The 13,166-nt window shown below is 40.6% G+C and overlaps 1 protein-coding gene across 2 annotated transcripts; it reads right to left on the bottom strand.

Moving 5' to 3' along the window:
- Positions 1-615: 615 nt before the first annotated feature.
- On the bottom strand, positions 616-12,917 carry thrap3b (thyroid hormone receptor associated protein 3b). Of its 2 annotated transcripts, XM_056399107.1 has the most exons (12): positions 12,517-12,917; positions 9,367-9,527; positions 6,585-7,397; positions 5,061-5,666; positions 4,501-4,667; positions 4,207-4,318; positions 4,034-4,109; positions 3,089-3,270; positions 2,677-2,908; positions 2,174-2,323; positions 1,655-1,925; positions 616-1,526 (listed from the first exon to the last, which is right to left on the bottom strand). In XM_056399107.1, the coding sequence occupies exons 2-11, from the start codon at positions 9,492-9,494 to the stop codon at positions 1,695-1,697; spliced, it is 2,697 nt and encodes an 898-aa protein (XP_056255082.1). In that variant the 5' UTR covers positions 9,495-9,527; positions 12,517-12,917; the 3' UTR covers positions 616-1,526; positions 1,655-1,694. The 2 variants fall into 2 exon arrangements, with proteins under 2 accessions (XP_056255082.1, XP_056255081.1); XM_056399106.1 differs by having other exon boundaries at positions 616-1,925.
- Between the last annotated feature and the right edge of the window lie 249 nt (positions 12,918-13,166).

The following is a 13,166-nucleotide window of genomic DNA, read 5'->3' on the forward strand; positions in this document are numbered from 1 at the left end:
AACATTTGCCAATCCATTCAAAATATGGCAAGTTAGCTAATGTTAGCATGCTACTGTAGCCGTCACTAACAAAAACAGACATGTAACATTATGAACCATCAAGTTACCTACACATGGAGGAGAAGAAACAGTTGAGTCCAGCTGTCCACCTTGATCTTCAGCAGCTCGTAGGTCTCTCCTCTCAGTAAATCCAGACCAGTACTGAGTCCAGGTCAGATAACACTGAGGGAGCCGGTCCACAGCCGATCGAGATTTGACCCGGTGGTCCTCATGTCCCCTCTCTGATCTGATCTTCCTTTGTAGGGGCCTTTCAGAGAAAGACGTGGTTTCTTCTATGGAGGACAGTTTGGACTGTTTTCTCATTTATTATTGACTGTTGTCTCCTTAATTTACAATGACGTCAGATACATAGAAATACACAAAGTTAAAATACCGCAAATCTCATTTACTGAACCTTCAACAGATTAAGAAGTGAGGTCTGTATGTGGAAAACAATAGGGACATAAAGCTACAACAAAACTCATTATCACAAACTACATTTGGCTGTTTATTTTTCCTTTTTGTTTATCTCATGGAAAAAGTATAAATCTCAAAAATCACACTTACAGAATTGCCCTGAATCAAAGAAAATTTTATTGAAAATTAAAAGACAAGTAATTCAAAGCTCTTGAACAGTAAAAAAGTTTTCAGCTTCTGATTAATCAAAAAAAAAAAAATGAAGTCCTACAGTTGTGTTTAGTACATGCAGAATGTACAGTCAATGTGGGACAAAGCAGCACAGAGAGATTCACAAAACTAGTTTGTGTCAACTCCTCAAAAATACACATCTTTTGCCTCTTGACAAATTGTTTTGTCACAAATTTTTCATGTTCAGGTTCAATGACAGGGTTAAGCTGCAGGTCCAAAAAGAACCACATTCAGTTTCTATTTTCCCTCCTCCTGACATTAAGATTACAATAATTTAGGTTGTATAATTCTATACATGTATTATGTCTTTTTTATTAAAAATCTAAACAAAGGAAACCACTTATCTCCACTGAGATCAGAGGCAGGAAAAGCCGTTTATCTGTCTAAAGCAAATCAGGGGATTCTGGTGCCAATTGTTTTTAACTGAAAACAGCCACAATCAATGAGAATATACTGTAGCACACACAATGTCTTCACTTCCTAATGAGACAGACAGGTGAAGTGAAAAGGCTTGGATAATATAAGTGACAAATATCAAGCGTCCAGGGGTTCAACAGATAATAACTGTTATGTTTGATCGTTTGACAACAACTGATTGGTCCCATGGAGCGAGGTATGAATCAAACGTTTCATGCAGTCACATCAAAGATTAATCACAGCCCCAAACAAAGAAACAAACAGAAGAACAGTTCTACCTCTCCCAGCTGGGCTGTACCTTCAAACAGGCTACACAAGTACACACTACTATAGTTTTATTTTCTAAGGCACAAACGCTTTTATTTTGTTTTCAGAGAACTTTGATGCCTCAGTAATCTCTCTCTCCACATGTGAGTCATCAGCTGCAAAACAAATCCAACACATAAAGAACACTGAAATTAAACTTGTCACAGACAGAAGGAACTGAGTCACTTGCAGTTCTTTCTTCACTTTAACCGTTAATGACATGAAATGGAGAAAAATTAAGAACCTCTTCATCATCATGTGATGCTGATGGATGATGTAGCAGTTTACTGCTTCAAGCCAGCGGCGGAATCTCCGGCCATCTTGGCGTCTTTATGGTCGACTTCTATGTGGTCATCTCCCAGCTCCCCTTCCTCCCCCCCCTGGAACATGTCATGGGTCCACTTCGGGCTGCTGCCCCCCTTCCTGTAAACGAAGCGTCCTCTACGAGCCGGGAACGAACCGCGGCCTCTTCCACGGTTGTCGACCCAGGTTTTCTCTCCGTCACGATCGTCGTGCTGGAAGAGAAACAAGAAAGGTTAAAGGTCAAGATGAAGAAAAACCCAGTGAAGGTTGGAATCTTCTTGATGATTATTTTAAGCTCATTTACAGTGTTTAAATAAATAATACATAAGAACTTGAAAATGTTTGAATAAATATGATGTTCTAAACTGGTTCAGAAAAAGGGTTTCAACAAATGATCCATCTTCGTTATCATTAAACATTTATATATGAATTAAATGAATCAGCAGCTGCAGAGTCTCACCAGGTAATACTTCCTGCTCTTGGGCGTGTACTCAGGGTCCCACTCCTCCTCTGGGGGGCGCACTGGAGGGTTCATATTGGCAGGGTTTCCATTGCTGTTGTTGCCTGGATAATTTCCCCTGTTCCAGCCTCTTCCTCTGACTCTGGGGAACTGAAATCAAAACAACAGTCACATGATGTAGAATAAGATGGAGGAATATGTTGATAAACCTGGTTTAAGTCAGACTCAAACAAACCCAGAGCCACGACACAACTGATGGATCAGGGTTTAGTTCAGTGATGAGGTTTCACTGGTTTCACTACATTACCTTAGTAAAAACCAGGTAGTGCATGGATTATGTATGAGAGTGTCATCATCATTATCATCATCCACATTATGATCCTTAGCATTAGGAGGAGGGAACAGAGCAGAGAATTCAGTGTACTGTGATGTCATTAGGACAGAGAATTACAAGAAGAAACGCAAACAGCAGCAGAAGAAATTAAGCTCAGACAGGAACTTACAAATCCACGTCCTCGGCCTCGCTCCGGGCCATGGCCCTCGTAATCTCGAGGGCCTCTGTCTCCAGGTCCACTGCAGTCCCGTGGAGGATAACGAGAGTGACTGTAGCCCTCCTCCGAGTGCTCCATCCCCTCCCCCATGTACTCTTTACCTCTGAAAGGCGGTGGATAGGGGGATGGAGAGGAAGAGGAGGAAGAGGAGGATGGGGAGCGATCCCGCTTCTTCTTACCCTTCCTGTGAGAAAAACATGGCCGTCATTAAAATGGAGATGAGTTTTACAGGTATGAAAGTGACATAGAGATATGAAGAGCAACGTGTGGAAGTGGTTACTATGGTTTCAAAGAGACAGGACTCTGTCCAGGTCCCACAGACTCCAGGTCTGTGGTGAGTCACTGAAGAACTGATGGGACGTACTTGGATTTCTTGTGGTGTTTCCCAGATTTCTCAGAGGACCTCTCCCTGCTCGGCCCTCGGGAGCCTCCTGGGCTCCTGCCGCCTTCACGCTTGTAGTCTCGCTCTTTCCCTGCAAACCTCTTACGTCTTTCAATATCCAGCCGAAGGTCCATCACGTCACCTTTGAACTTTTTACTTGTATCCTGCAGAGAGATTCGTGTTTATTTACCACAGCACCAATACTACTGTAATACTGAATGAAGAAATCAAGTGCACACATTCTCACAGATTCATATTCATATATATCATGTATACTATGTTGAACATGTCATACATACATATATATATGTATATATATACTGACATACATATACACATACATATACATAGAGGTTATTAAATAGTTGATCAACTAATAAAAAAATTATAATAAAAAGCTGCAAAACAAACACAGATGTACAACATATGAAAGTATTGTGTTCCCTCTAGTAAAGATAAAACGTGAATATTGACAATTCTTGAATTACATATTCTATTACTATGATCAGTAATTAATTGGCAGTAAATACTATGTGTAGTAAAATACAACACTCTTCTGTACAGTATCTGTGGTAACCAGCAGCATGCATGTAGCAGAGTAACTGAATTTCACAGCTGTTTTGTGGCTTGATTTTTGTCTTTTTAGGAAAAATACTTACAAGGTAAAGGCACTGATAACGTCCCTTGAGAGGCTCGGACTCAGGACCTTAATTCACTTCCTTTTAGCCTTTGCTTGGGTTCGTATCTACCCAATCAATAACCATATCTCATAGGCTGGGGGGCTTGCTTGGCACTTACAAAACACAATTGGGCTCTTTTGATTTAGAAATATGCATCCTTTGAAAGAAAAGCACAAAGCTGAACACTGCTGCTTTGGATCGACTCAAATTTGCTCCAAATACGTCAAATTTCAAAAGTGCTGGTCACCTTGTAGCTCGTCTCGTCCACATCCTCAAACAGGTGAGAGTGCCTCTTAAAGGCACTGGGGGAAACATCGATTCTCCTGAGAGGAGGGAAACGTCACTTCATGTCATTTATTGATTATTATTAAAAATGCTTTGATGAGTAAATTACACATGATCAGATAGGTGTTGGTGTACCTGTGGATTTCTGGGCTCTTCCTTGGCTTCATCATTTCTACCTCTGCAGCTTTTCTTTGGTACATGGCAAACCGCTCACTTAAAGTGATGTCAGAGGAGCGGAAGTGTTGAGCTGCAAAGTCACAACACAACAGTTTTATTCACACAGATGAGTGGTAACCATGGTGACTAACTTTTATATGTGTGTGTGTATATATATATATATATATATATATATATATATATGTATAAAACATTAACAACTGTCCTGTTGTCTGTCCCCTGGAGTCTGGACCAGCTCAGATCATACTGTACCTTTGATGTAGTGAACGATTGAGACTATGTGCTGAGCGAACAGCTCTGACGGGCTGCGGCGAAGCTGTGAAGACTGAATGTGCTGGAAAATGGAACGAAACTCTGGATCTTTCTTCGAGGTATTCAGCAGATCTCTGGGCAGGAGTCGATCTTTAGTCAGAGACGAACTGAGAACACACCAGTGAGGAACTTTTATGTTAATTTTCAATTTGCACATGAAAATTTAAAAAACATTTTTACACTTGACTGAGGTTCAAAAGTCTGATCATTAGTAAAAGGGAAGTTTAACCTACAGTTCCTATTGTTACTGATTCCAATGTCTTCACTGCAATGACCAACGAAGTAACCAACAATTGTCATGAAACATAAAGGTACAATGAGAAGCTCAAAGAGACAGAAAAATGTCTGAATCCAGAGAAAATGAGTTCATCTGCTGTTTGACAGGAGAAAGTTTATGACTACCCGATACAGGATTAACATGAAGTTTAACGAGGAGGCTGACGGAGACGTGGTCTTGTATTGGGGTCAGTACAGTGTATGAATGGCAGTTCTACACTTACCTGGGAATTTCATCTAAAGAACCAATTTTGAGCTCAAAGTCTTCCCTTGAAGCCGACAGTCGTCGTACGGGCGACTCTTCACGAGGAGGGAAAGCTCCAGGAAACAGTGGGCGGTCTTTCTCTCTGGAAGTGGTGGGAGGGGTCGGACTCCTCCTGGACTTTTCTTTCTTCTCCTTCTTCTTGGACTTCTCCTCTTTCTTTGAGCTGTGCTTGCGGCTTCGGTACAAATCCTCCTCCATGTGATCTACAGGCTCTGCCTCTTCAGCTTCTCTCCGGCTCTTCTCCTTCACTGACGGGTAGGACGTCGAATAGTTCGGCTCGTCCCCCCATTTCCCGAAAAGGTCCCGAGCTGTCAAGGTGGGTTTGATGTCGCCGTCCTCCTCGATGTCCCGTTCTTTCAGCCCGTGAGACTTGAGGAATTCCTCCTCTCCGGCATCAAAGAAGGGATGAGCCTTGTCTTCCTTGGAGTCCGTGAAAGAGGAGGACGAGATGTTGAACATGTCTGCTGACTTGTTTCCTTTGTCTGGTTCTCTGTCTGCAGCGCTCTGCTCCTTATCTCGACCGTTCTCCTTCTCCTGCTTTTTGTTTTTATTCTCTGCCAAGAACCTGGAACAGAGAACCACACTGAGCTAGAGAAGCTGCCAGGCCAGGAACACCACTAATATACTTAGAGTAATTAACGCTTTAAAGTCTCATACAAATAACGACAGAGGAAACAACACAAGTACAACATAAACTGACAAACTGAAAGTGAGAAGTGTTACACACACCAGGGATGGGCTGGTCAACTGTCTTTACTGTCTATATTGGACTGGAACATCTTCTGACTGAAATGTTTTTAAGTCTAAATCATTAATATTATTATATAATAATATCATCTTTCCTTGCTCCAAACATTAGTGCAAGTACTGAGAGTTTTCATTTTTCACTACACACAGTAACAGTGACATGTTTGTATCTGAAAATCTGAAACGATACAAGCTTTTAACAGAAACATGATAAAAAGTCAACCAATCAGAGGCATTGAGCAAACGCTGTCCTTTCTAAAAACTAACCCTTTAAAAAAGACTGACCAGCTCTTGATTATTTATTGTCAGCATTAATTATTATCCTTTCAGTCGACATGGAAACACACCACCCTAACTGTTCTGAACAATGTTGATTTACCCTCTTTATCCTTTTCATTCCCACCTTCATTTCACTGACTGGACTTAAAAATATCAGAAAAAAGCCCATCCCTGATGCAAACAGGACACAGCAGGACTCACATTGCAGTAATTATACTCACGTAACCACCATCGTCCTAAGTAAGAGGGATTTCATACAACTTCCTGTACAGAAAATATCCGGCTACATGTTCAATGCTCTTAAACTCAGGAGTCTTATGATTCCTGTTGAACATGATTTCTTCCAAGGATCTTTGAAAAAGGCTAAACATGTTTGAAAGATAACGTTCATAGTTTGTTAGGACAATAAAAATGAAAACGATGTGATTGGATGTAAATAAGTGAGTGACAGACATACTTCTTGAATGCAGCAGAGATCACACTCTTATCTCCAGCTTTGGCGTCTTCCTTTGAGAAGAAGCCGAAGCCACTGAAACAGGCTGTTTGTCCAGACTTTGTGGGGCTCTTTGTCGGAGGGGATGACGCGCTGCCGATGGTTTTCCACAGAGGACCGCCTCCTCCCGGCCCTTTGCTCTCAGGGCCGGAGGCAGCGTCGTCTTTCTTGGGGCTGCCTCGTTTGGGGCTGCTGTCATAGTCGATCCATTTCCCTCCGGATGCCTTTTCGATGGCGCTGCCTTCAGCTGCCTGACCTGACTTATCCACCTGACTTTCTGTCGCCTTGTCTTTGTCCTTGGAGACGGGCTTGGCCTTGCTGCTACGATGGCGTGGAGATGAGGACCGGGATCGAGAGGAGTAGCTGGAGCGCCTGGAGCGCCGGGATCTGCCTGATGACGAGCGATCAGAGTAACGAGAGCGGCTCCGGCTGCCCGAGCGCTTCCTGGGGGTGCGGGAGCGTGAGCGCCCCCTCCTTGGACTGTGTGAGTGGTGGTCCTGGTCATAGTGGCGATCGTGCCAACCTCCACCTCCACCTCCACCTCCACCTCCACCTCCACCTCCACCACCCTGCCAATTGGCTTTATAGTTGTAGCCACCGCCTCCTCCTCTGTTCTGGTAATGACCACGTTGGTAATAACCCCGGTTCCTGCCGCGGTAGTGGTACGGCCTCCTGTAGCCGCGGTTGTAGCCTCTGAAGCCCCCCCTGTTGTTCTGGTAGTCTCTGGTGGGATAGTTTCTGTAGGATGGAGAGTGAGAGCGGGAACGAGACCGAGAACTGAAGAGAAAAAAAGATAAGAAAATAACGTTAGCAAAGCTTTTAGTCGAGCCTCTTCATTTTCTCCAGGCTCAGACAGTACAAACCTACTTCTACTTCACATCAGTGAAACACAAGGAGTCTGGACAAGACACTGAATCAGCATCACCTGTCTGTGAACACCTGACCAAAACTGACATAAAATCTCCTGAAATTCAACTCATGGGTCATGTGATAAACAACAAAAACCATCTATGTGACAACTGAAACACCAGATGTGTCGCTTTTTCCAAAGTAAAGAATGAACCTTCCTTCAGTTTCCACTGAATCAAAGACAGAATTTACATTAAAGAGGAAAATGAACTGATTCAGAGTCAACTGCAGTAGAAGATCAGCTCCTCTACAAAACACTGACAGTCATTAATTCTGCTGAACCATCTGAACCATCACATGTTCCTGAAGGACGAGAAGTTCTCAGAATTCATTGAAGCAAAAATTCACAAAAAGAAACGATTTAGAAAAACACACATTATGTGGTTTCTTTACATATTGTAATTTATTTATTTACTTTCATTTTTACAGTGAATTCAATATTTATGTTCTGAAGTTTCTCACAGATTATAGTCAAAATAATTAACTGATTAATCCAGAAAATGAACAGATAAAATAATATTATTATTATATTAATATTATAAATAATATTAAATTATTTATACAAAATGATTGTATTATATTATTACACATTGTACTGTGTGAAGAGAATGATCATTCTGTTATCTGACCAGCAGATGGAGCCGTTGGCCCCTGCTGACAGCTACAGTGGAGAAAAGGAAACTTTTAACAACTTTTATTGTGATAATCTTTGAGATTGAAACATCACACTCATTGTGACTTCCTGTTTAATGACCTGCAATTGAACAACACTTCAGGGAAACAATCCTCCTCGACAACAGCAGTGATTAAATAAGGAAAGACACATAACGTTAAATAAATTAAACATTATATTGACCATATTGGTTGACAAGTCTAACACAAATACAAATAATGACTGGAGAGTCTAAAATAAAGAGACTGAAGGTGAGCTGATGCAAATTGCTGGAGGCTTTTCATCAGCCTTTTTCCTTTCACTGGACAAAAGGAAAAACATTTATGCAAATCAAGAGAAAACCTAGAGTGAGCTGAGCCAAGCAATAGAAGCACAACAAAGCTATTATACTCTGACCTGGATGTCAGATATTAGGAGGGCATCAGAAACCACCTCTCTGAATACGACTACATTACAATATTTAATAGGACTCTTCCAAACCTTAATTTGCCAAATAAAACCTGGTGACAGAGCTGTACTCATTTCTAGGTTGAATCTATTGGATTTAATGTTAACTGTTTTTGCTTGACTATTTGTGGATGTTGTTGTTGTTGTCGTTTTACATTGAACATCTGTATATTTTTAGCCAATGGTAGGATATTATAAATTGTGTCGTTTCTGCTATTGACCGTTTTAATTACATTATACATGTAAAAGCTGAACTAGAAACAGGAGTGGAGAATTAGAAACAGCTATAAACTCTTTGTGCAACACATTAGTTTCATGCCTCATTTGAAACTATGTTAAATTGCATCGTCCCTATCAAATGAATAATTAAACTAAAACAAATAACTGTGAGACATTATCAGGGAGCACTAGTTGGACATGTTTCAAGTTTGGCTTAAACAAATATGCTAAAAGGTTTAAAAGGGATCCTGATGGAAACTGTGTAGGTAAGATAAGCCTTCCTTGTTGCTTTGTACAGTTTCAAGTCAGACAGACAATATCAACAAGTTATCTAGCTGATGTTTTTTCAAAGCAGGGACTAATATCAGAGCAGATTTTGTTTCATACAGTCAGGCTCACTGTTTATAAACTACATCATTTATAATAAAGGTCTTTGCTCTTCAGTTCATAATGTAAATAAAAAAGGGTTTGATGAAAGCAACCTGACAACAGATTTACCTGTAGCGACGTTTTCTAGATCTGGAGCGGGAGCGGCTTCTTGAGTGAGATCTGGAGTAGGATCTGGATCTGGACCTGGACCGTGATCTAGAGCGGGACTGAGCATGAGAATCCGGAGCCTTCGACATCTTTGCACTCAGGCCAGTGTCAATGTTCTTTTCCTTAAAAACAGAAAAACAAGTGAACAAGTGGCACTTATACTGGTGATGCTTGCACACAGAATGAATTTACTCAATGTTCAGGGACTGAAACAGAAACCAAAGGTCACACTGTTTAGGAAAAACAAACGAATCCTCCACATTAATCAGGATCGTCCAGCTACACAGAGCTGCTGACAGACCAGGACTGGACTCTGTACATGACACCTTGTTACCCGTCATCAAGACTTCTGCACCAAGCTGCACCAAACCTGCCATCAACTGCCCCTAAAGCCCCTACAGCCTCACATGACCTTGAACTGTCAGAGAAACATGAATCAAACACACAACATTAAACTGCAGCAACTAGAGAAGCATGAAATCACATGAGCTGACAGCAATTTCAGACAGGAGACCATCATGATGTTCAGACTCAACATCAGACACACTTCAACGTGAGTCCTCCCCCATCCCCCAATACAAAGTTATGTAACTTTGTATTCAAGTTCAAGAACCTGATTGTAGTCAATCAGGTTCAATAATCATTGTCATTCTGTTGTGTCTGATCAGAGCTCCCCATTAGTTCTGTGTGTGATTGTGTTTGTCTTGTTCAAAGTGAGAAAATTCCAATATCCTTAATATTAAAGATTTCATATAGTCTTTTGCAGCTAAAAATAATGCCAATGACTATCTTGTTCCCAAAATCCTTGAGACAGATAATCAAGATTAATGAATCACAATACAATTGTATTTCATGCTTTTGAATTTTAAAAAAAGAAGTCAAGAAAATGTGATTTTCTTTTATCAACATGTTTCTGTCATAAGGAAAAATGTTAAATAAATAACCAGTTATTTTTACAATCTTACCAAACTAAACTGAATGTTTCTGGTCTGTTCTGCTGAGATGCTTGAGTGATATCTGAAAAAAAAAACCATTTCCTCTTCGAAGTGAAGATGCAGCACTAATCTCTAACACAGCAGCAGCGTGGAGAAGGAGAATGCGTCTCTGGTTCTAATGACATCAGGTTACTGTCCCCACTGTTCAAAGTCTCATGTTTGAATTTTATTTCAGGTTCCCTTTGAGAACCCATTCAGATGCATAACAGGGTCTTTCAGTGAATGTTGAGGAATGCCTCATTTATTTGGTGTTTGAACAGTTTCTACGTGAGAAACAATGGTTGTTCACATCTAAAGCACTTCAGCCAATCAAAAGGGACAAAAGCTCCTTACTGCTCTTCCTCTGAACATCAGACCTTCAATACACAGTTCAGGTGAGAAAAACCTGTTTGTTAGGGACCAGTCAGTCCTAGGTAAAGTTGGGGAAAACCAGTTTTTGTGAGTTTCTAATGAAGACAGGAGATTGATGTGTTTTATTTTAAATGTAAAATCAACATTAATAGTTTCATGACTGCATTCTCATCAGGTTTTACTGAGTTAAATACTCAGAGCTGTGCACAGTATAGTTTGTAGTCTAAAAACACATAGTTATAATACATAATAAGCCAACTAATAGTTTGGTATTTGAAGTGTTTGTATTCACAGCATTGTCCCTGGTGTTTGGGAAAGAACCTGCACTTTATTCATGACTTGAGTGATAATGACAGTGAGTCGACTCTCACCACAGTATCTGCTGTTCGCTGCTGAAGCTCAGTGACGTTAAACCAAAAACGGAAGTGAAAGTGAGTGTGAATAATTTCAAGTTTTCCATTTCATCACTGAACGCTGCCTCTGACTGTAAAGGAGGCAAAGACAGTCTCTGTGCTCTGCATCTAATGAACTTCCACGTGCAGTGACATGTAAATATGCCTATGTAGGTCTATTCTACTCTCTAGTACAGCTGCACAATTAATCTAAATATAATCAAAATCGCAGTGTGGCCAAGTGAAATATCCAAATTACAGGACATGCTATTGTCTTTATTAAAAGGTAAAACGTCCCAACATTGTTGTGCATTGTGGTGCTACAGAGACACCCAAGTCTACAAATCATATTCTCCAGTGTTAAAACTGCTAAAGGGAAGACAAGTTTAATTTGTTTGGTTGGTTGAGAGGAGGTTCACTCTATTAATCCCAAAGGGCATTTAAAAAGTGAGGCAGGTAAAAAAACAAATATTCATCAATCAATTCTATAATATCAGATAACTAATTAATACAACCATTGAATAAGTATTGCACATTATCCCAAATTCAATTGATTGATTTTCACCTGGTTGAACACGAACACAACCACACTGGGTCCAATGTTCAGTTTGGTCATTTTCTGTTGTTTGGTTAATTTTGTTAATCATTTCCATTTACAGCTCTAAGCAAATAGACAATATAAAGTGACCTGTGCACAACAGGCACCACTGAGTCAAGGATTAGTTATCTTGTATGAAATGTCAGATAATAAAAATGTAAAATGTCCTGTATTTTGTAAAGTGTGTAATTTCACAAACCACAAGCTAATGTGTTCAGATTTCTTGTTTTGTCAAATCAACAGTCCAAAGATATTCAGTTTATCATGGAAGACTAAAGAAACTGGGGAAAAAAAACAACTTCAAATGATGGATTTTAAAAATAGCAGCATGATCAATTTCAATTTCATTAATTGTTGCAGCTCTATATCAGATAACTGTTTAACAAAATTGTTGCTAATGTATTAGACTGTATTCAAAACAAAATACAAGCCACACAAATAATTTTATCTAACGAGAGTTCACTAACAGAAGCCTCAGTGGGTTCAACGTTCAGTTCATCATTTTCTGTTGTTTTTCAGTTAATGTTAATGATCGACATCTGAAGCTGAGTGTAAAGACACAGTATCAGGTTAAAATATAAACTGATGAAATAACGTCCACTATATTTGGAGTTAGTTTAGTTTAAAGTCACGCTGCAGTGACATTAATGAAGTCAACACTGACTTTGCTCCTGAAAGCACAACCGTTAAGACACTTAACTACTCAATAGTTAACCGTCTCCAGCCAACTTTAACTACCGAGCAAAGCTCCGACATGACGCCGGGTCGCAATTACCTTTCTACTGTCTTCAGCAGACCGGACGAGCCTGGATGTTAACGAGTAAATGTTTGCAGAAGTGGAGCAGCCTTTGAGGCCAGGTTGCCTGGCTGGTCGTCCGGTCCCTCCTTCCTGGTTTTACCGTGCAGAGACCAACCAACGGACGTTAGCAATCTAGCTTCTTAGCAGCAGCGCGGTTACCAACGAGCTGGGCAAACACAGCGGACTGGCCCTTCTGAAGAGGCCGGAGTTCGGACTGCTTTGTCAGCCCGGCTGAACATATCAGGGACTGTTTATCTGCGGCTGTAAATTGTGCTAAATGTTTGTTTTTGGCGGGCGTCGAGATTTGACACCAGCTAACGATCGATTAGCTCACGATGCTATCTATAGTCGATCGCTGCGTCCGAATCACGCGAGACTTTGTGTGACTTGGCGAGAAGGCTGGTTTGTTTACACTAGAGATGAAATGTAATAGGGCTCATTACGTGAGCTGTAGCCTATGTCTCATTTCTGTACCACCTGTGGCACAGTTAAATACACAGGTGTGTGCAAGTTACATTTTTATTAAATCTTAACCCGTTCAGCAAACAGTCTTGAAACGAGTTTTTTGAGAATTTTAAAAAGCAGGGAAAATAATTTGAGCACTTTACCAAGCAGGGCTGGATTAC

This window comes from Seriola aureovittata, chromosome 16, assembly GCF_021018895.1.
Source record: "Seriola aureovittata isolate HTS-2021-v1 ecotype China chromosome 16, ASM2101889v1, whole genome shotgun sequence".
In the NCBI taxonomy this organism is placed as follows: domain Eukaryota; kingdom Metazoa; phylum Chordata; class Actinopteri; order Carangiformes; family Carangidae; genus Seriola; species Seriola aureovittata.